Source organism: Bubalus kerabau, chromosome X (genome assembly GCF_029407905.1).
Source record: "Bubalus kerabau isolate K-KA32 ecotype Philippines breed swamp buffalo chromosome X, PCC_UOA_SB_1v2, whole genome shotgun sequence".
Lineage (NCBI taxonomy): Eukaryota > Metazoa > Chordata > Mammalia > Artiodactyla > Bovidae > Bubalus > Bubalus kerabau.
The window spans coordinates 17,514,997-17,537,809 of record NC_073647.1 but is presented as its reverse complement, the minus strand read 5'-3'; the positions used below and the strand labels follow the sequence as shown (position 1 = coordinate 17,537,809).

The window sequence follows — 22,813 nt, the reverse complement described above, 5'->3', positions numbered from 1 at the left end:
CCAGGCCCCTCTGAGATAAAGCAGTTAGGGCAGAATGTTAACAGCTAGTGAACGCAGGTTAGGGGTCTAGGGTGTTCATGTTCTCTTCTTTCAGCTTTTGTATATGTTTGAAAAGTTTTGTTAAAAAAAAAAAAATTAGAAAAAAGAACTGGGTCTAACTCCAAAGCTGGAGCTCTTTTTTTCCCCAGTATGCCATGCCCTGTCACTAACCTAAGTGACATTAAGTCACTCACTGTCCCCTCTGAGCCTGACTTTGATCATGAGAAAAAACAGGATTAGATTAGACCATCACCAAGGTTCTCTAACACTTAGCAGCAATCTTGCCGGGGCAACATGTAGCTTTAGGTTGCTGCTGCTGCTGCTAAGTCGCTTCAGTCGTGTCCGACTCTGTGCAACCCCACAGATGGCAGCCCACCAGGCTCCCCCACCCCTGGGATTCTCCAGGCAAGAACACTGGAGCGGGTTGCCATTTCCTTCTCCAATGCAGGAAAGTGAAAAGTGAAAGTGAAGTCACTCAGTCGTGTCCGACTCTTAGTGACCCCATGGACTGCAGCCTACCAGGCTCCTTCATCCATGGGATTTTCCAGGCAAGAGTACTGGAGTGGGTTGCCATTGCCTTCTCCTTTAGGTTGCTAGGCTACACTAAGAGACAGGGCTTCCACCTGCCCTGCACTCAGGAAAGCTACTATGGGTCTCCTGTAACAGCAGCTGGTGGGCAGTTTCTAACCTCCGCGAGGGTAGTCACTGAGGCTGCCCTGTCGCACTGCCTGCTGCTCCATCCTCGGTGGGGAATCACTTGCAAAAGGAAACACCTTCTTCTGCCAAGGCTTTGGGTGGGGCTACAAAAACTGTTCATGACAACACTGAATCAGCACACTCATTTGGGTCAAGTTCACAGAGCAGACTGGAAGACGACCCTGATTGAAAAGAAGCCTCCAGCTGAGGCCTCCTCAGTCCTAAAGGGAAAGGAATCAGAATGCCCAAATCCATACCAGAGATTGGAGGCAGGGGAATAAAGGCACTATGTTCAAATGAGGGGCTTTCTCTTCCAAGTGATGGAGCTCAGATTCAAGTTCAAAAAAGCACAACTAACTTTATGGGCTTTGTCACCCCAAGAGGTACTACAAGTTCAAAATGGATTTTTTTAAAAGTTGCAAATGAACGATGTGAAAACAGGCTCTTTGGGAGGCAAGTCTAAACTACTGAGGCTATGGTGCCAAGGCCAAAGCAGTTCTCCAAAAATGCGTATGACAGAGCGTGCCAGATTCCTGAGGCTGGCGCAATCATGGATCTGACTCAGTGTGACATATGTGGCCATCAAGAATCAACATCTTTTCTTCTAACAGTGTTATTTGTTGCCTGAATCCCCAAGGTCAAAATAAGGCTCCTTGGCTGACTTCTGAAAGCACTGTGACTGCTTTGTTTATTTTTGATAATATGTGGTTTCTTCTCCTCTCCAAGGGCAAGTACACTGAGAATTCTGATACTACTTCCTTTCAAGATAGGAAATGCCACTCCAGGCATAGCTGGGGGGATGGCAGCAGTCATGTGGGACCTGGTGACATAAGCCTCCCTCTCAGTTCTTCCTAAGATCACACTTTGGTTTTTCACACAACATATATTTATTCAGAAAAAAATTTGCAATAAATTATAATAAAAAAGATGACACGAAATACAGAATCCCACTAGCAGCTTTGCTTAGTGACCAAGACATTTTTGGGAAATACAACAAACCAGTCATTACAGGATAAAAATTAGGAAACAGTGAAAGGGAGACTAATGCAACATCATCACGAGGGGTTAAACCATTTCTTCCCTAAAACGACAGCTGCAGAGTCCTTCCTTACCAGCTGGATCTAAACTCCTTACTTCAGAGGCGCTAGGAAATAGTACATTACAGGTACCTAGGAGTTAGAGAGTGGGGTGCTGGAGTAGGCAGGGAAACAGATTTCTTATGTCTGCTCTGTTTCTGATCTCCCATCCTGAGAGATTGTCTAATACCCTTGACCCTGTGTACATCCCAGGACCAGAGCTGGACAGAAGGTGGAGGCAGTGAAGCAACCGAGTGCACCTGCCTTTCAGAGAGCGAGCTGGATGCTGCCCACAGCCCCCACCAACCACAGCCCTGACCACATGAAGGCCCCAGGTGGTAGCCAACTGGGGAATGTGTCTCGGACAGGCACTTCCCTGTCTTTGTGTGACCACCTTGCCCCAGCGTCTATCTATCACCTGCCTCTCCTCAGATCCCTTTCTGACCTAGTGGACATGACAAAATGGTTGTGTTCAGTCCGCCAGTAACTAAGTTCAGCACCCAGCCCCTGACTTATCAGGTCTGCAGCTATTTGGTACCAATAACTTGACTCCTACTTCCATAATTCCCAATCAGGAAAGGCTTTAGGCAGAATATCACAGGATACATACCTTTTCTTCCCCCAAAGAACTCAATGCATGAGACAGGGGAGTTGAAGAACCACTCAGTGGCAGTGCTTTCCTGGCTCTCTGCTTCGATGCTCTGGAAGAGTCAGGAGTCAATGCCTAAGACCTTGCACACAGCCTATACACACGGCTCTGGGGTTTCCATGTGAACATGTGACAATGAGTCAACTCAGGGTGGTTTTAATGAAAGAAAACCAGGAGGAAGTCAATTACATCAGGCAGTTTTGTAGTCAGTGGCCGGTTTACCAACCAACATAGATTAATTTTTTTAAAAAGGGCTGCCCCACAGGAGCTTGAGTAAATGACAAGCTCAGAGGGTTGTCTTGGGAGGGAGAGAAGGTGCTTGCTTTGTCCCACTGCACAGTCTCTTTTACGCAGCACTGGACAGGTGACTGGGAGCCGAGGGCAGCTGGCTGCAGAGCCCCAGTCAGTCCTGATGCGGGAGGGGGCGACGGTACATCAGGAGAGCAGAGAGGGGATTCTCAGGGTTATCCTCAATCCCCCTGCTGGGGGAAGGAACAGTTTCTGTAGAGAGGCCCACTTGGGGTGCAGCCTCCCTTTTTGACTGTGGTACAAGCGTTGCTCTGGAGGTGGATTTCTAAGTGAGGTGTGGGCCCCACAGACACCCAGGGTTGGTTCTTGTGTACAATTTGCATAAGAACCAAAAGGGATAGTAGGAAGCAGGACCTGTCGAACATGAATATTCTCACTCCTGAAACACTCGAGTGCTTCCACTGTGTGATTCTCTCACATCAATGAGATGTCATCTCTAATAGTCCCTAATGTTCTGCTACTAAGTGTGGTCTGAGACAAGAGAATATGCTTCCACTCATCATAGATCCATAAAAGGCCAATGTTAGGGAGGGGCACAGATACCATTGTGGCAGGAATGCACAAATGCATGTAAAAACCACATGGAGATGGTTAGCTCACTGTTGGAGACACCCAAGGAGGCATTAGCCTCACCGACTTTCTTCGTCATGGTAGTACTAGTGGAGTAGAGTACAAAGGGGTGATACGGGGGGGCGGTAGTGCCAAAGTGCTTTAGACCAAGGACTACGGACAAGTCTGAGCTATGGCAAGTAGTGCTTGTGGGCCTAGAATGGGAACACCTCAGAATCTAGGTCTCAGGTGCTAAGGACAATCATGATGGCTGGGCTGGAGGGCAACACACACATCCCCAGGTAAAGGAGTGTAAATACAGGTCTCTTTGCCTTATGAAGAGAGAACACAAAAACACCAAAATATGGTTAACTTTGGCTTGGCAATATAAGTCTAAAAGTATCTTGCTGCGTAGAATATGGCAAGGGAGGGGTTAGGAGACTCTTTTCCTTTCACACTAGAAACAGAACTTTTTCATGCCAACAGCCTTGAAATTCTGCAACGGACCCTTCCTGTGGCATGACTTTTGAAATCATTCTGAAATACTCGAGGCCCAACATCTTCTGCCTCTAGAACCTCGGGGAGTAGTAAGAGGAAAAGGCTTATCATTAGTCTTCATCACTCCCAAGTAGAAAAGTCAGAAGGAACTGGGTAGCACGCTGGCGGTCACTTGGAGTCTGTCTTGCCATAAGGTTGGGTGGAGGCCTTAGGAGGAGACTAGTGAAGAGAGTAGCTAGAGGGAGAGAGAAAGAAAAGGGAAAACCCTCAGTCAGACACAACCTAAGCAAAACCTCAGGGATGGGGGTCAGGGCATGAGGGCAGTGGGAGGAAGTGACTGTTACACGCCTGGACACGAAGAAGGGAATACATGTGTCCCCCATCCATGGACAGTCCTGACCAATGCTCCCGTGTGGCCATTCCTAGAAGTGCTCTTACCGATCATGTTGGCGTTGACATTGTTGTACTCGGAGAATTTTAAGAGTTCTCGAAGGAATGCCATCAAATAACGAAAAACATTTCTATGGCATCCTGGAAGCTGGGAAATCACCTGTTTTTTTTTAAGAAAAAAGGGGGGTGGGCAGTGAGGATAACATGGAGGAAGGGAGTAAGAAGAGCTCACAACTGCCATGAAAGTGGTTTATAATTCAACCCTTACAGGACCCGTCCCTTGTTGACTCATGACCAATACTACCTGTTGAATGGTAACTCACACGGCAGAATGGTCATCCTGTTTGGCCCCTGTCCACTCAATGAGTAGGCCATGTTAACACATAGTCATATGCACGCCCTGCCTCAGGAGCAGATGGGTGTCAGCCTGCTCTCTCCCAACCTCCCCAGGCAGGTGGCGGTGGCATCTGCCAAGCTGAATGGTTTTCTGTGCAATGCCATTTGGCATGGGTGGGAGCGCCTCCTGATACTCACTGGTCTGATTCAGAGGTATTCTCAGTTATTGTGCCTCAAAAGCATTTCAAGATTAAAAACAAACACTGAGAAGACAAAAAGAAAGGCTCACGAGTGGCACCCACCCTTCCTGGTCAAGTTGGCCAGAATGCTGCATGTGATCAGTTTACCAATCTTACTCTGGAGAAGAGGTGTGCACCCTGCTCAACGGGCTAACTGGAAAAGGGTGGCAAATATAATAGGAAATAACACAGCCTACAGTTGAAGGGTCCCAACTCTCAATGCTGGTGTCCTGCTCTGAACAGACCAAGACCCATCCTAGCACACAGCTGGTTGTCCAGCTGGCTTTGTAAAAATGACTGATTTCTCTGTGGGGGAACTTGCCTCAAACACATTCTCAGAGCAACAAGACTCACCTGTCGGCAGATCCGGGGATCCTGAGCAGAGTCGAGGCATCGCTGATAGAGCTCATAACAGATGACAGGTTCCGGCAGGGCTTCTAGGAAAATGAGCAGTGCCTCAGCCACTGAGTGGTTACTGCCAGCTGGATGGCCTTCTGTCAAGGGAAAGAGGCTCCAGGAAAAAGGCCACACTTAGATGCAATGTGCTCCCTCCCTCAAGCTCCCTCAGGGGCGGTTTTCTTCCTCTTATTCAGGGCACCCTGATCCTAATTGGGGTTTGATATTTTAGTGGTCCAGGTGTGCTACAGCTGAGTTATTAGAGAATTGACCGAACACTCTTGGGACGTTTGGCCTGACTCGAGAGTCAAGGGAACTTGACGTGGCCTGCAGAATGACAGTTCACACTGGAAACTCATCACCAAGATTTCCATCCTCCTCCCGGTCGTGTGGTGGCAGGAGCGATCACTGGCCTAAAGCAGAGCAGCACCACGGCTGTTGGTCATATGTCCCATGCAAATTACAATTCATGGTTATCTACCCTTTGATTCCTTTTAGTAAGCATCTCATACAGAGAAAGCATGAAAGTTCCTAAAGGGAATTGAGAACTGTATCGTCAAAAGACAGTTACGAATAAAATAAATATGGAAAACACAAAAATCACACGTAGGTGGGAAGAAGAGTTTGGGCAAGTACACATCCAGCTTCCTAAGCTTTTGTTGAAAAGGATACGGATTGTCTTGGGAATGCTGGTGTCCAGACAATCAATGATCTGCTGTAACTCCTCCTGCATTCCAGGGGTTTGGAACAGATCCTCCTACCAAAGAGGTTACAATGAATGAAACAGCAAAATGACCAGCCCTAAGGTTCTGACAATTACCCAGCGATCAGGAGAGCAGCAGGAAGCGAGGGGAAGGAAGAAGCATCATTCATGATGAGGAACAGAGGTGTGACAATGGCACCTTTTCCCTTTATCATCTCTGTAATCCGTGTGAAATTTTCTTTCAAACTAGGAGATTATCGTCCAAGGTTTCAGCCTGCACCTGACAGGGCAGGGGACTGGATGACTCGACGGGGACATCAGGCATTCCCACTTCCAGGCTCCTGATAGGTACAGAAGGTGGAGTCCAAACAGGGGATCATATCCAAATATTGACACACAGACTGCTAGGGCAGGAGTCAAGGGTATGTCCACACCAAACCTTGTTTTCAAGTTCTGTTACTTTTCAGTAGGTAAGACAACATTATCTTTCAATGTAGTCCCAAGAAAGTTTTCTTTTTTGGAAGAATGGGTTGGGGATGGTAGGTATTTTAGATGGGACTGAAAAGGACAAATTTTTTAAAAATGGGATGGAAGTTTGCTTTGGACTTTGAAATCTGCGATGCCAAGGTGACAGCTGAAGCAGGTGCTCTGGACTCAGGTGCTGAGTGGTCCAGGGGAAAGCGTGTGTGGCCAGGGGACAGGGGAGCTCAGTTGGGCTCTACTCTGCCACTACACTTATGCCATAGTCTTAGGTAAATCCCCCAGCCTGCCTGCTTCAGCTCTCACAGCTATACATGGGAATACTTCCACTTGCCCAGGTGCTCTCAGGTGACAGTGCTGTTCTGCAGAAGTGGCTTGGGAAAGTTAAAAGCACTATCTATGCTGATGCGAGGTACTATCATTTCCCAGTAGACTCAGGCGCCTTCCAAAGGTGCCCAGAGGCCTGCCCTCACTCACCTGGTGACAGGCATATCTGAATAAATGGTCTACCAGGAGCCAGATCTCCTTGGGGACCTTAAGAGGTCTCTCACTGGCACCTTCATCCAAGGGAACCATCTGCAGAAGGGATTTCTCCTAATAGATGAAAAACAGTGAGAGTCAAAAGGGTCTCAATAAAAATTCCTGTGTGAAACCATCTTCCCCCCACCCCAGTTCTGCTTATATGGGTATTATCTGATCTTCAGCTCTTAAGACTGCTTTTTTTTTTTTCCTTCCTGGGACGCTCCTGGTCAGAAGGCACTCAATATGGATTTCCACAGTTAAATGATCTCCTTTTCTAACAAGACGCTTCACTTAACCGTTAAGCATTCCATCTGGGTTTATTATGTTTCTCACATCGATGCACTGTGCCCTGTAAATCCTCTCAAGGGTGACACTGAGAACCGGCAACACAGTCACGGTAGAGTCCACACACTACCAGAGACTCACGGACCATTAAGTTACAATTGTCAACAGAGCACTTGGAGAAAGCGGCAGCTACTGAGGTTTTTGTTGACTTTTAATTTATTCTTCTTTTAGGTCTTACCACAAATATCAGAGCTTGCATTGTTGATTTAAATGGCGTTCTCTGGTCCTCAAGAATGAAAGACAATTCACATTAGACCTACATGCATGAATATTTCAGGCTTGACAGAAGATCTAATCTTAAGGCACTAAAACTCAAAGTCCTAAGATCCAAAAATAGTAAACTGAACACAGCATACCAAGAGCCGGAAATACCACGAAAAGTCTAGGCTCTGAGTCCAGAAGTTATTCTTTATAGTAACAGCTCAGCAAAGAGTTCTCAGGCCTTTGACTCCATTCACCTAACTTTCTACTCTTTCTTAGATTCTCCTGAAGGAATCTCAGAGGAAAACCCAGAAGCGACATAAGTTAGATCAGTAACTAAACCTGAACTGGAAAATGGGGAATAAACTCAATTATTTCATGTTTATATAAGTCAAATATAAAATATATCACAAAGATTTCTGAAATAGGTTAAAAGGCATCTGAAGGCAGCCTTCATACAAAATCTAGTGCAGAAAATGGTGACCAGTTTTTGGCATCTTCCACCTCCTACACCTCTGGCTTAAGGTCACATATTATGTATACGCAAACTTAGAAAGTGCTGTAAATTTGATCCACAACCCTTAGCTGTGTCACTTGAAGGGAAAGAAGAGAAGTATTTCACTACTTTCAGTGAGTGCATACAGTAGAACAGACAGAGGGCTAAGAAGAGTGTTCTGTTCTTCAACATGCACGGGTGACCTTTTAAAGCTGCTGTGCCTTTCTACGGGCATCAGGAAGAGAAGGAAGCGTGACAGTTGGTTAGCATTTAAAATCTATCTTCTTCACATTCATTTTGTTTCTTTTCTTTCCCTGGGAATCCATCACTTTATATTCACGTCTCCTAGAGCTGCCAGACCTTCAATCATGGCTCATCCATTAACTTCTTTCCACTTGCAAGTATTAAATCCAGGCATCCACATGACACCTGAGCCAAAACACTGTCCATAATGCACTCTGCTCACTTTTTGGACCAAATGCAACACATGTACAGATTCTTCAGCAGAATAAATTATTCAGCACTAGTTCATGTACTTTTTAAAAAATCTGACATCCAATTAGCACTTTTCCTGTACTAAGGCATTAAGGCAACACAAGGCACTGTTCAAGATGAAAAGACACATGGCCTGCTATTAACAGGAAAGGGTTGGGAAGCAGAGCCGTCTCAATCCTTAGTGGTTTAAAAAGGTTGATAAAATGCCACCAGGTTACATACACCATCCACTATCCATTTTCAAATTCATGTGTGCTAATACGAAATGTCATGCTTGTTGTTTCTGAAGTCTAGAGAAAGATTACGCCCAAGAAACAAACTTTAAAAAAAGTCCACAAATGATCCTGAACTCTAATTTTTCAAAGAGAAACCAGGCACGCTGTGTCTTCTTTCAATGGGACACATTCAGTGCTTGATAAGTCCATACTCTGTAACCTCCGTGCTATTAACTGAAGCACAAAAACAGTATGCCGTGCCTACCATCAAAACACACTAAACTCCACCAAAGGGGGAGGTCACATTAGATACTGTGTGACAGTGTTTTAAGAATGGTTTTCAAGCCCATGTTTCTCTATTAGATGACCCTGTGTGGAGCTGGGCACCCTCCAGCTTGAGGATGGAGAGGTGGCAAAGCACCACAGAAGGAGTGCTCACTTGGCTCCTGCACTGGGTATGCAGGAGACCCGGGTTCTAGTCCCCTGTGCTCCACACCCTTGATGTCAGGAGCAGGATGACTTTAGTGAGGTTCTCAACCTTCCTGGGTTGTCTGTTAGAATGGAGACGACATCTTATCCTGTCTGAAGGCAGGGAACTCTACCACATGATCCCTATGATCTCATTCAGGTCTAGGATTCTATTCTATGCTCTATTCTTGACCATATCTGTGTATTCTTTCGGTAATTACTCTTATCACTTCCCCCAAATCACTCTTAAAGAACAGAAATTCACTTCTGCTTTTACTATCATTGAAAATGGAGAATGGCTAAGCAGTACCCTCCTCCATCTTATGAGCTTTCATATACATCAAGACAGCTCTTCAGTTACTTCTCATTTCAAAAAATGGTAATCTGGAACTTTGGGTCCTGTTGCTTTTATGTTCTGGGTCTCAATGACTTGGCAGGTGTAGTAAGTATCTTTCCTGTACTTTAGACACATTTAAACACAGCTGGCAGAATTTGGGGGGATTCTCATGGAGTCAGAGGTCTCTGATATGGGAAAGCAGAGGGATAAATTCCAAGGACCATGGTTAAATGTTAACCAAGCACAGGGAAATGCATAATCACCAACGGATTGCATTACCTTTTCTAGGAAGCTGTCTTCTTCCTGAGAGCAGAGCAGGAAAAGAAAGTCATTGACAGACAGAAAATGATTAGAATTAATTTACAGAATTAGAAACAGATCAGTATTATCAGAATGCACTAGCTTACTAGATACATATATTTTAAACAGCTTTAAATTCTGCAAATAAATTCTGTTGAAAATGGAACACATTCTCACATACAAATTTCTCGATTATGCATATTCAATTTTGGGCAGTTTGTTGAGACTATCGCTCAAGAAACATACGTGTTCAGTCCTAGACTTTGGTGTCCATTTGCAGATTTCAGCTGATCAGCCAAACGCCCACTGGGGTTTCCTCTTCCTGCGCTGCTGGGCGGCATCTCGCTCACCCTAGTGCCACTTCAATGGAAGAATGTGGTTGTGAGCCCGAGAGCAGCCATGCAGAAGGAGATGGTGAGCATCTCTCCTCTCCACTGCCATGCCTCTCAGCCTAGCTAGCAGTCTCTCTCACTCCTTTCCCCTGCCTGGTACCCTCTCCCCTCCTCAAGGGCCATTAGAGTCCCCAAATATGAAGTCTCTCTGAAATACAAATTCATTTCATTCCAGACCTTTGTGGACCATAAGATCCATCATTATCCCCTAGTGTGTTTTCCTACAAGGCATAACAGAAAAAAAGAGAAGCAAAGAAGAGGGAAGAAGGTATCTTTTAAATCATCTTTGTGTTTCACCATTATTACCATCTAACAAAGACAACAACAATAACTACTGCCACCACTTAAGGGGTATCTTCCATGTAGGGGTATCTGCCAGCAGTAATTGCAACGGGCTCATATACAGTGTCATTTAGTCTCTGCACAAACGCAAAGTAGATACTATTCCCATTTTACAGATGAGGAAACTGAGGCTCTGGGAGATCAAATTATTTGCCCACAGCCACACTCTTAGGTATTAAGTGGCAGAATCTGGATTACAACCCAAGTCTGACTGACTCCACAGTCATGACCACTATGCTCCCTTAGGTAACTCAGAAAAGGAAAAACTGACTGCTTCCTAGACAGAGAGGTGGAGGAAATCTTCGAGAATGTATTCTATTCTCCGGCAGGCTAAAGACAGTTAAAAGGCAGCAGGGTTAGTGGAAAGAGTACAGGCATGGGTGTCAGGCAGTCCTGCGTATGAATCTTCATTCTACTTCTTATTCATTTTGTACAGACTGCAGGCAAGCTACTGAACTTCACAGAGCCTCGGTTTCTCCATCTCTAACCAGAGACAACAACATTTACCTCACAGGCACATGGAAGTGGCCTAAAACTCGGAGTAGGGGAGGGGGGCGGAGGGTGTGCAGTGGTTTTGCAAAAGGCCAGCAGCAGGCCAGGTCTCTCAAAGCTCCCTGCACCTCCCCAACAATTCCCAACCCTGTCAGGGGCCACCAAGAACCTGAATAGAAATCCCATGTCTCGGTCTGAGAGTGAAAGGAGAAATCCTGATCTCACCATCAGAAATGTGCAGGAGGTTGGAGGTGGGGAAGTACGTGTTCCCTGACACTCCAACTAGTGCTGAGTGCATTGGTCCCACGTGCCTGTTCCATATGATGGGTGGAGTTTTTAGTATTATTAGCTACATTATGAGTTAACCATGTTTTTGTAGCATATACACAATGAAATATCATATATAGAATGAAATAAAAGTAATCAGAATAATAGTGATTTATAAAGGATACAAAATTTATAGTATTGTAATTATAATACTTCGGAAGTTAATTCTGAGGGCCAAACATCTAAGTTAACTCAATTTTGGAGTACAATCTTTTTTAAAATTTAGAACTACTTGTTAACAAACAGAGAATCTTCCTGTCTGACAGACTTCTCTATTTTCCCTCCCGTGAATATGTGCCATATGATGTGAAGAGTAAAACCAGGTAGAGTTTTTATATACTAACCTGCCAAACCATCAAAAAGGTCTTCTTTGAGCACTATCTACCAGTGCAGACACTGCGTTAAGTGTCTTTGAGGGGTGGTGGTGGGGGGCAGGTGTGAAAAGTGAGGCTACACAGAGGGGAAAGACATGGTCTTTGACTCGGGTTTGCAACTGAGTTGGGGTAAAGAGGCCCAGAATTGATGGCCTGGCATTATTGATTCACCAATCTGAGTTCTCAATAAATGGTAAAAATAAATAAACAAAAAATCAGGGGTACAAAGGAAGTCCAACTAGCCCTTAAAAGAGTCACAGGATTTTAAAGGGTAGAGACGAGATGGGGACATTACAAGTGGCAGGGAGGCAGAAAGAAACAAAGGTGGCGAGATTAGGAAAAAGTTGGTCATATGGTTCCTGGGGGAGGATAAAGGGGGAATGAAAAAACTATCAGGAAATAAATCTAAAAAGGTATATTGAAGTCAGACTCTGCAGGGCCTTAAATGACAGGTAAAGCAATTTGGATTGTATTCAGCAGATGTAGGGGAGCCAAAGGTCTGCCTTTAAGCAAGGAAACCATAGGCCCCATAGCTGTATTACAAAACAATCAGTCCGACAGCCCTGAAGAGGGCAAATGCAAGGTTAGGGAAATAGAGGCAGAGGGAATCATTAAAAGGCTAAGGAGGTAGATCAAGTGGGAGTATGCACCTCACCTAATAATGGGAACATAACATTTTTTTTAAAAAAATGAATGGATACAAGAGAAAACTCTGAAATCAAAAGGTTTCTGGTACTAGTGGAGGTGCAGCAGACTTACATTGATAGTTTATTCCTCTGGCTGCAGGCAGAAAGTGGGTGTAACTTATACTTATTTCAACTCTAGGTTCAACTCTGAAAATAGAAACATCACTTGCTGCTGCTGCTACTAAGTCGCTTCAGTCGTGTCCAACTCTGTGCGACCCCATAGACGGCAGCCCACCAGGCTCCCCTGTCCCTGGGATTTTCCAGGCAAGAACACTGGAGTGGGTTGCCATTTCCTCCTCCAATGCATGAAAGTGAAAAGTGAAAGGGAAGTCACTCAGTCGTGTCCGACTCTTAGCAACCCCATGGACTACAGCCTACCAGACTCCTCCATCCATGGGATTTTCCAGGCAAGAGTACTGGAGTGGGGTGCCATTGCCTTCTCCGAGAAATATCACTTGCTGCTGCTGCTAAGTCGCTTCAGTCGTGTCCGACTCTGTGCGACCCCATAGATGGCAGCCCACCAGGCACCCCCGTCCCTGGGATTCTCCAGGCAAGAACACTGGAGTGGGTTGCCATTTCCTCCACCAATGCATGAAAGTGAAAAGTGAAAGTGAAGTCGCTCAGTCGTGTCCGACTCTTATCGACCCCATGGACTGCAGCCTACCAGGCTCCTCCATCCATGGGATTTTCCAGGCAAGAGTACTGGAGTGGGGTGCCATTGCTAGCCCTCACTAAAAAAGAGCATTCTCCTAAGGCAGGCTGCCATTGCTGCTAATCACTTAGTTCAACTGACTTGATTACTGGCTGCAAAAGGTTACATGTTGATCATATTATGATCAACGTTATGTGGCAGCCAAGCCTGGATGGGAGGGGAGTTTGAGGGAGAATGGATACATGCATATGTACAGTTGAGTTCCTTCTCTGTTCAGCTGAAACTATCACAACATTGTCAATGGGCTATACCCCATACAAAATAAAAAGTTCAAAAAAAAAAAAAAAAAAGGGAAAAGAGCCCAGGAGTCACCAGTGGGAACACTGGCTTATAACAAATACACTGCAAATCATTCTTCACCCCAGCATTCAGCCTTAGAGGAAATTTCCCAGTAATAAATGCAATAAAAATCATGTAAAAAAGTCATTTAGAGGCAGATTCAAATTTAAAAATAAAAAGCAGAAAACTGAACACCTACTGAAGTTCTAGAAAGGATTCATTCATGTGAAATCTAAAAAGAAACACAAACCTTAAACTTCATAGGGTAAGAAATGGGTCATTAGGTCAGAAAGACAAAATAAACGTCTACTAAAGAGATCACTGGGAACAAATTAATCACCAAGTTGTTATTCATGCTATTTCAGATTTTTGATATTGTTCTGTTAATAGACATGTGATGTGCTTAGTCGCTCAGTCGTGTCCGACTCTCTGCGACCTCATGGACTGTAGCCTGTCAGGTTCCTCTGTCCATTGGGATTCCCCAGGCAAGAATACTGGAGTGGGTTGCCATGCCCTCCTCCAGGGGATCTTCCCAACCCAGGGATCAAACCCAGGTCTCCTGCATTGCAGGTGGATTTTTTACCATCTGAGTGGCCAGAAAAGCCCTTAATAGACAGGTCCCCAAGCAAATACAGCTGGTTCCCTCATCTCTCAACTTTTTCCATCTCTGTATTTACAAGCCAAACCTTTAGCTAAATCTGATGGGTTCAAGCCTAGTCTCCTTTCCCATTAGTCCAATCTACATATAAACTAGAATGTCCCTCCAAATGTGTCTATTTATAACCACCTACTAATGTGACCATTTACAACCACATACTACTCATCAAAGACTTCCGATGGGTCTAGATGCCCTCTGGCTCCAGTATAAACTGATCTGTTGACTTCAAGGCTCTCCATCCCCCATTCCCACCCTACTTAGGCAGCTTCACACACCAAAATAGGCCGATTCTGAGACTGATTTTCACAGAAATTAGCTCATCAATCTATAAGCTTTTACAGCATATAAGGGCTTGAGTAAGCAGCACAGGAAAGGAATCTATTTGTTAATATAAATTACAAGTTCCACATTCTAAATGACTCATTTTAAATAACTTTCCAAAATATTGACTTACCCAACACACTGGACATGGGCCAGTAAAGGAAGTTAATGTTTAGATGATCTCTAACCAACTTCCTATTAACCTTGGTTTAGAATTTAGCCATATTGTAAATACAAGTAAACTTTCATCACCACTGAATTATAGGAACCCAATAAACTCTGTAATACTTTGTATTCAATATACAACAAATACATATTGACGAGTATATGCTACTTAATAAACCAGAAAAATCTACCTTAATTCTGGAAAAGAATAATTACAAAGAGATTATCCTGTTTGTCACCTGTGCTAATCCTAACAGTTCTAGTAGCGGCAAAGTCACTATCAGGGAGAATGAAAAGGATTTATACCAGTTACTTTATTCTGCACTTTCGGGGAAGAGCATGTAGCAGAAGAATCTTGGTGAAAACAGCACAGGGGAGTCAACACAGGCACTGAACTCACTTCTAGTTTCACTCAAATTTTAGAGTAAATAATACAAAAAAGGACAATAGGTACCGTCTCATGGGATTTGAAATGTCATCTTGGGTCTTGGAACAAGCAAGAACAAACAAACTGAAGCATTTCAGACGGTCAAAATCAAGCCAAAACAGCATGGGAAGGTATTACAAATGGGGTACAGATAATCTTAGATTCTTGTTTGTTGCCCCACACTAATATGGATAATTTCCTCATCAATGAGATCCAGGAATTTAATAATAATTAAAGGCAACAGGCTGTGAAAGAATTGGGACCCTAAATCCTACAAAATTAAAGCTTTAAACAGAATAAATTGTGACCACACGCATACAATTTAAGAAGAACTCAACAGTTTTGTAAGAAAAAAATGATCAGGGTTCTATTTAAAAAACAAACAAACTCTGAATCATGCGTGCACAAAAAGAAGGAAAAAGGCTTCCTACAGAGCCATTAACTCTACTAAAGATTTTGGCTACTTCCTATTCATGGTCAAATGTAGCTGAATTATCTGATAATATCTTAAAGAAACTTTCCTTAATGGTGGTTAAGTCTCCTTCCCATCCCTTTAATTAAGATGGGACAATTACAGTAAAAAGTAGTATATAGTGCCTGAGCCAACTTTGAGCAAAAGGTTCCAGTTAGAGGGAGTACAAAAGGATAAGTTTAAAAAATCATTATGAGGAAACAATCAGACAAATGTTTAAAATGGCAGGCCCCTGACTGGACAATTGTCCTGGATTTTTAAAAAGCCAACGTCATCAAAAGACAAAAAGGGAAGAACTGTTCTCTAGAAGAGACTGCAGAGGCCTCACCAAATGTACTGCATGAATCTGAATTGGATCTTGGCTTTACAAAGCTATGAGAGGAATTATTGGGACAAGTGGAGAAATCTGAATATTGACTGGCTAGTTTTCTTAGGTGTCATAATGGTATTGTGCTGATATAGAAAGTGTCCTTTTTCTCGAGAAGCAGGTCAAAGTGTATACTGGAAAGTGACACATCACCACTTAGTTTTGAACAACATAGCAAAAAAAAAGGTATATGTCGGTATAAGTGTGTAAAGCATGTGGGTGTTGTTTACTGTACCGTTCTTTCAATTCTTCTGCACATGTGCCAGTTTCATAATAAAAGTTGGGAACAAGAAAGCTGGGAAATGGCGTTTGGGATGGAGGCAAGGTGGTAGGAAAAAGAAAGGGAAACAACTTCATTTAGAATATATTCTAAAAGGTGAAATAATAAATCTAAAACACAGAAATATGATGGTAGAAGAAAAAAATAAGTATCATGAAAAATAATACAGTCATGAGGGCTCTAGGGAAACAAGCATAATTCCAAGAAAGAACACTGTGAGTGAGCTCAAGGGTTTTAATCTGCCATCTGAGTCATCGCTACAACAATTCCATGGCAACAGAACGGATCACACTCTGACAAGCCAGCAGCCTGCCCGCCGGTCTAGTCCTCCCTGCCAGATGATACAATCACTGCTCCAGCTAAGCCAAAAGGATCAATGTGAACACTGGTGGTAATGATGACATATGGCTGTCACATCATTTAATTTTCTTTGGTAAAAGACTGAGTGTAAAAAAAAAAAAAAAGACCGAGTGTACTTCCCAGACAGGTCTGCACACAAATACAATATTTTTATTTAGAAGAAAGGTTCTTTTTTTTTTTTTTAGTTCTACCAGTTTATTGCTACCAACCAATCTCCCTCCACCTTCCTCTTGCATGCACGCTCAGTCATGTAACCTCATGGACTACAGCCTGCCAGGCTCCTCTGTCCATAGACTTTTCCAGGCAAGAATACTGGAGTGGGTTACCATTTCCTTCTCCATAGGAGAACAGTTCTAACAGTTGTTACTAAATAATATATGTTCCTGAAGATAATAAGCATTTCCTCCTTAAGGATATAGCTTGGTGTTGGGAAACGGAAATCCTCTTCTTGTTTCTCCAGTTGAGTCACATTAAACTTGTATCAAACTTCAGTGCACATTATAACCATCTGGGATGCTGACAAAAACACAAATCCCCAGACCCTGCACCCTGAGATTCTGATTCCACTGCTGCAGGTGAGGAGGGGGATGGGCCTGCACCTAAGTAAGGACCCCCAGGGGCCCTGAGGCAGGTACCCTGAGCTTCACTATGGTCTCGGCTCCAACAAACAGCTAAGTTTGACTTGGATCAGACATGATGATACAGTGAGAAGCTCGGGACTGGGAGTGAGAAAATCTGGGTGACAGATTCATCACTAACTTATTCCACTTTGGGCAGGTTATTGTTTCTGTGCCTCGGTTTTCTCATAAGTTTGATGAGGATAATATCGCCCTGCCCCTCACTGGACCTCACATACATGTTAATTTATTAAAAAAATGACTTGAAACTATGAAGAGTGTAACAATTAAGCATTGTATCTCTGAAAAGGGAGGCTTTAATCTCACTCAGTGAACTTTGTATTATCTATTATAGCCACGACAAGAGTCAATTACAGATTACTCTCTTCTCTTTCCTTTTAGGCTTAATCCTATGAAAGGCGTGCTAGAGTAAAGTGACATTCTTATTCACCACTTGTGGTCCACCCCCCACCTCCTCCCATCAGCCCTGACCAAAGAGAAAGCACAGAGACAAGGAGGACATCACTGAAGCACTGTTAAATTTCCACCTTAGGGAGATTCACGCCTTACGATGCCTCTTACCAAGTCTATGAGTTTGGTAACAGGAACTTCTCGAATTGGTCTTTTCATTCGGCACAAAGCCTCTAAGGATGTACCAAAACAACTTGGGAGGTAATTTCCACTGATGGTCAAGAAGTAATCTTTGCCTCGATCCAGGTGGAGGACGAGAATATCTTCAATTTTATCTTCCCCTGAGTTCAGGATGGTCACAGAGTCCTTGCTGACATACACATCAAGGGAGATATCCACGGTCTCATCTGAAATGTAAGAGATGATACACAGTAACAGAAACTTCCAGTGGAAAAGCAGAAAGGGGATGAGAACCAACAGAAGAACTGTCCTCTAAAAAAATCATCAAGTGATGAAGGAGAGATGGGACACACAAAAAATGGAGAAACCCCAATATAATGACAGTGAAGGTGAGAGACGTGTGGTTAGAAAACAAGAAGTTAAACAAAGGGAGGGGATGGGAGTCATGAGGGGACAGTACATTGCGAGCAGAGACAATGGTAAAGGGGAAACTCACTTGGCTCCAAGTAGCCCTCACAAGGTTCAGCCCGAAGCCATGGCTTGCAGTACTGGCTGTCATTAAGCTTAGGGATGAAAGAAAAATGGCAGGGAACCTGTCCATTGTTGCTGATCTGGAACTTCTCCTTTTGTAGTTGCCGAAACTTCACATTCTCAAACACAAACTGGGGAATAACAGACAGACACAAACATGCATCACTAGTAGGGGAAGAAAGTCAGTTGGATTATTCCATAGAGAATATGAATAAAGAATAAGGTCATTATTAACCATTATTAACTGCTGATGTGCTCGCCAAGCGAGCCAGCTGTCCACTGTCCCCTCTCACAATGGCAGTGGAGTGAAGCAGGTCTCACTGCTTCTCTAGGTTACTGATTGTTCCTGGGATCCTGAGAGGATAACCTGACCTCAGATCAGGGCATGTATCCTGTGATCACCTTCTGGCTCCTAAGATATGAATTAACCAGCAAATCTGAAATATTAAATAAGAGCAGCTAACATCTGAGGGCTTACTTTGTGCCCAGTGCTGTTTTAAGGGCTTCGCATGTATTAACTCAAGTAATCCTCACAACTGTCCCTTTATCCAGAAAAGGAAATTGTGGCTCAGAGAGGGTAGGACAGGTGCCTGCGGTCATATGTCTACTAGGTTGCAATGCAGGGACAGGAACAGAGGCAGTCTGCCTTCAGCTCACACAGTCTTCACAACTCTGCTAGTTACATGATTTCCCGTGTGCTGACCACTATGGGCAGGAGACAGGTGGCTGGGTATGCTCACCTCCCTCCGGCTGAGTTCTAAGGAAGGAAGGAAATCATTTTCCATTCTGTCCATGATGCGTACAATGTCTTCAAACACTTTCCGGTACCTCCGTTCATCCACAACCTTCACCTGAAAGAAAATGAACCCTCTTTTCAGTCTTGCATGCTCACAGCTCATCTTCCTTCGAGATTACCTAACAGCTTAAAACCAGTCATTACAGCAACCATTTCAAATAAACTGTGGTGCAAACAACTTCCTCAAACACTTTCTGAAATCTTGTTTCATTCACACCTTTTATCTGAAAAAACAAAACAAAACAAAACAAAACAGATCCTTATTTAGTTTTCTGTGCTCTCAACTGATATATCTCGAAGAATCTAACTATCTTTCAAAGGTCAGTAAAACAAACAGAAATTAAATAAGCGTTACAGAATCATACACTGCAAGGTAGAGGTAAGGTTAATTGGTTAACTTCTTGGAAAAGTTACACCTCTGTGCTAAGAAACTTGGCAATAAATATTTAGGAAGAATATTCTCTGCTCCACTGTTAATTTAGTTAATTTAGTGGTGGAGAAAATGTGATGACTGTGCTTAAATATTATTTCCAGCACTATACAAATTGACAGTGTCAAAACATACCTGTTTCCAACAATGATTATGAAGCACTGAAATGGCAGAAAATAATTACTAAAGCATTTAACTCTATTAGCTGTTATGCACAATGCCAAGAATCATAATATTGATGCTCAGATTATATGATGATAAAGGTATGTTAGTAAATAGACCCTACAGTCATTTTAGAAAACAGCCGATACAAAATGTCCCAGAGTAAAAGCATGACAACAGACAAACAAATCATTCTGACTAACAGATCAAAAAACTCCCATCTGACACAGCACTTTCAGCTTCCTGACACAGCTGTGCCTTTTTTTTTTACTGTTAAAACTTGATACAAGTTGATGCTCCAAATGAACAAAATTAACATAGCCTTTTCACTTATTAAGATCCTGATTTCTTTTTCAGAATAGAAAACTTTACAAATTCAATTTAAAAAAACAGACTGATGCATACAGTAGAGGCTGTAAGGAAATCATGAAAAATAATCAAAGCTGAGCCAAGTATCTCAAATATCTCAAAGGTTTTTATATATCTGAACCATATTTAGAGATCTGAGGGGTAACCCATCGTTAGGGTAAGAGGAATTTAATACTTCTTAAATTCTTCAACATTTTGCAAGTTTCATTTCAAAAAGTATTCTACATATGTCATCTTATTTTCACAACAACCTGTGAGGTGACCAAAGCAAGGATTACTGTTCTCACCGTTGAGAATCTCAAGGTACAAAAAAATCAACTAAGTTGCTCACTACCAGTTAACAGCAGAGGTGTTATCCGAACCTCTAGCATAAGACCCTTTCCAACATACCAGGTATGTGACTTGGGTAGGTCTTAAAAACGCAGATGCCTCAGCCCACAGATCAAAGTCTCCAGAGGACACGGTCCATGCATTTTGAAGCTCTTAGGCAGTTCTGAAATCCACCAAAGTCTGAGAACTAATGCAACAGATCCCATTACCAATTGCAGGGGTCGGAACCCCATCTCAGCTTAATCTCAGCCAGCCCACAGCAAGTCTTAAGTTAATTGGCCCCTGAGCACTTGGTCCCTTTGTTAACAGTCACTGATGCAAATGGTGGTAAGAAACGTAATGTGGTTCTTAAAGCCTCTAATCATAGCATGCCTAAGAGTCCAAAATATGGGGTGGTTACCCAATAAAACCAAAGCTCTTCTCAGAGCATTATCATGATCAAAACCCTTAATGCACATGAAGGGTAATGAAGGGAAAAATGTCACCACAGAATGTCACCACTTAACACACCCATTTTAGAAAAAGAAATTACCAACAAAATTAGAATTAAGAAATAAGTACAATGAGCTAGATCTTTATAGAAAGACATGGATAGCATTCTAGAATATACCACTGAATTAAAAAATAGTAAGTTGTATACCAACACATATAGTATAAGACCATTTATGATATATACACAGCAACACACAAATAATACCATATTGGGTATAGGTAAACAGAAAAGCAAATGCAAACATTGAGAACTGTGCCGACCAATATAACAGCCAGTAGCCACATAAGGAAATTTACATTTAAATAATTCCAAATTAAATAAAATCGAAAATTCAGTTCTTTCAATTACACTTCAAGTGGTCAGTAGCCACCTGCAACTAGTAGCTACTGGACTGGACAGGATAGATTTAGAACATTTCCATCATCACAGAAAATCTATTGGAGAGCACTGGTCTAGAAAGAAAAGAAATTCATAAGGGTAGTTGGCCTTGTTAGGGAGTGGGGGTTTGGGCAAAAGTGGGAGTGGAGGCTAGAACGGGTGCTGAAGATCTCAGCTTTACCTGTGAATTTTGCTTATTTTTATTTTAAAGAGAAAACATGTTTGCATCTCTGTGTAATTTAAAAAGTATTAAAAACTAGAAAGGCAGACCTTTATTACAGATATAATATATTTACACAAATATACACAGAAAGCATGGAAAAACTGTAAATATCCTGCTGGGAGCTCTGCATTAACATGTATGTGTTAGTCGCTTAGTTGTGTCTGACTCTTTGTGACCACAATGACCATAGCCTGTCAGGCTCTTCCGTCCATGGGATTCTTCAGGCAAGAATACTGGAGTGAGTAGCCATTCCCTTCTCCAGGGGATCTTCCCAACCCAGGGATCGAACCCACGTCTCCTACCTTGCAGGCGGATTCTTTACCATCTGAGCCACATTTATTAAAGATACACAAAAATACACAGAAAGCATGGAAAACTGTAAATATCCTTCTGGGAGCTTTGCATTAATATGTATGGAGTATTAGAAATATTCTGAGGTTCTGAAAAAAATATACACAGAAAAGCTAAGCATAGCTGATGAAACTAAAAAGGTTAGTGTTTGGGAGGAAGATATCCTTTTAAAAATGGATTGAGAGAACTCAAATGAAGAAAACATGGCAGTCTACAAGTCTAAGCTAGAAATTAAGTGGGTAAAAAGTAGTATCTGAATGTATATGTACTCAGCAAGTTCTTTGGACCTCTGGAGGCCTTGCAGGGGTAGTGGAAAGATCATCTGTAAGTACGGGAATTAGACAGGCTTAAGATTTGAATCTCAGCTCTTCTTCTAGCTAAATGCTTTTTAAGGAAGTTTATTTAAACTCACTGGTTTTTCACTTGCTCATCTGTTTTTTTTATTATTTTTTTTTACTTTACAATATTGTATTGGTTTTGCCATACATCAACATGCATCTGTTAAATGAGAAATATTTAACTCAAAGCATTGTTGTGAGGAGCAAATGAGATGTATATAGATTGCCTAGCATGGTGTCTGCTACATACTGCTACATACTTGAGGAACATATACTATTATTACTTATTATTATTTTAAAATATCAAAATGGAAGAAAGTCAAGTCATGATTGACCCAATAAAATTTAGAATCTAAGACCAAGAATTAAACTTTTACATAAAGGAAATGCTCCAAAGTCATTACCCTCTAAGACAGGAGCTGGATAAGACATATTGCTGAGAACCAATCTCAGAAGTCAAAAAAATTTACATATGCACAGAGGAAAGAAATCCACCCCACTGTGCTCTTGGCATGTCTGAACTCATTAATCCTCTTGAGGATTTTCCCCATTTTATAGAGGAAGAAGCTGAAGTACAGGGATGTTGCATAGATTTTCCATGGTTACATTTAGAAAGAGTTTGAGCTGGGATGAGAGTTTAAGCAGCCTAGCTATAAGGTCCATTCTATCAAGCACTGCCCTATACAGATTCTGTCAGATTATATGACCTCAGGTCTGGAAAATCTACATGGAATAATCTAAATGTACTAGCTGTACTAAATTAAGTCAACAAGATCCCAGAATATAACCTGTGTACTAATAATACACACCT

At 42.6% G+C, this 22,813-nt stretch overlaps 1 protein-coding gene across 3 annotated transcripts in view; it reads right to left on the bottom strand.

Annotated features, from left to right (window-relative positions):
- Positions 1 to 1,598: 1,598 nt before the first annotated feature.
- The window catches only part of OCRL (OCRL inositol polyphosphate-5-phosphatase), a 50,521-nt gene continuing 29,306 nt past the window's right edge, over positions 1,599 to 22,813 (bottom strand). For 2 of the 3 annotated variants that reach the window (XM_055565738.1, XM_055565737.1), the window contains exons 16-24: positions 18,873 to 18,983; positions 18,098 to 18,263; positions 17,593 to 17,828; positions 9,719 to 9,742; positions 6,838 to 6,954; positions 5,850 to 5,934; positions 5,136 to 5,263; positions 4,255 to 4,366; positions 1,599 to 4,051 (exon numbers count right to left, since the gene is read on the bottom strand). In XM_055565738.1, the coding sequence (XP_055421713.1) occupies positions 3,927 to 4,051; positions 4,255 to 4,366; positions 5,136 to 5,263; positions 5,850 to 5,934; positions 6,838 to 6,954; positions 9,719 to 9,742; positions 17,593 to 17,828; positions 18,098 to 18,263; positions 18,873 to 18,983 (1,104 nt within the window). In that variant the 3' untranslated portion in view covers positions 1,599 to 3,926. The remainder of the gene's footprint in view (positions 4,052 to 4,254; positions 4,367 to 5,135; positions 5,264 to 5,849; positions 5,935 to 6,837; positions 6,955 to 9,718; positions 9,743 to 17,592; positions 17,829 to 18,097; positions 18,264 to 18,872; positions 18,984 to 22,813) is intronic. The other variant, XM_055565739.1, reaches the window with a different exon arrangement.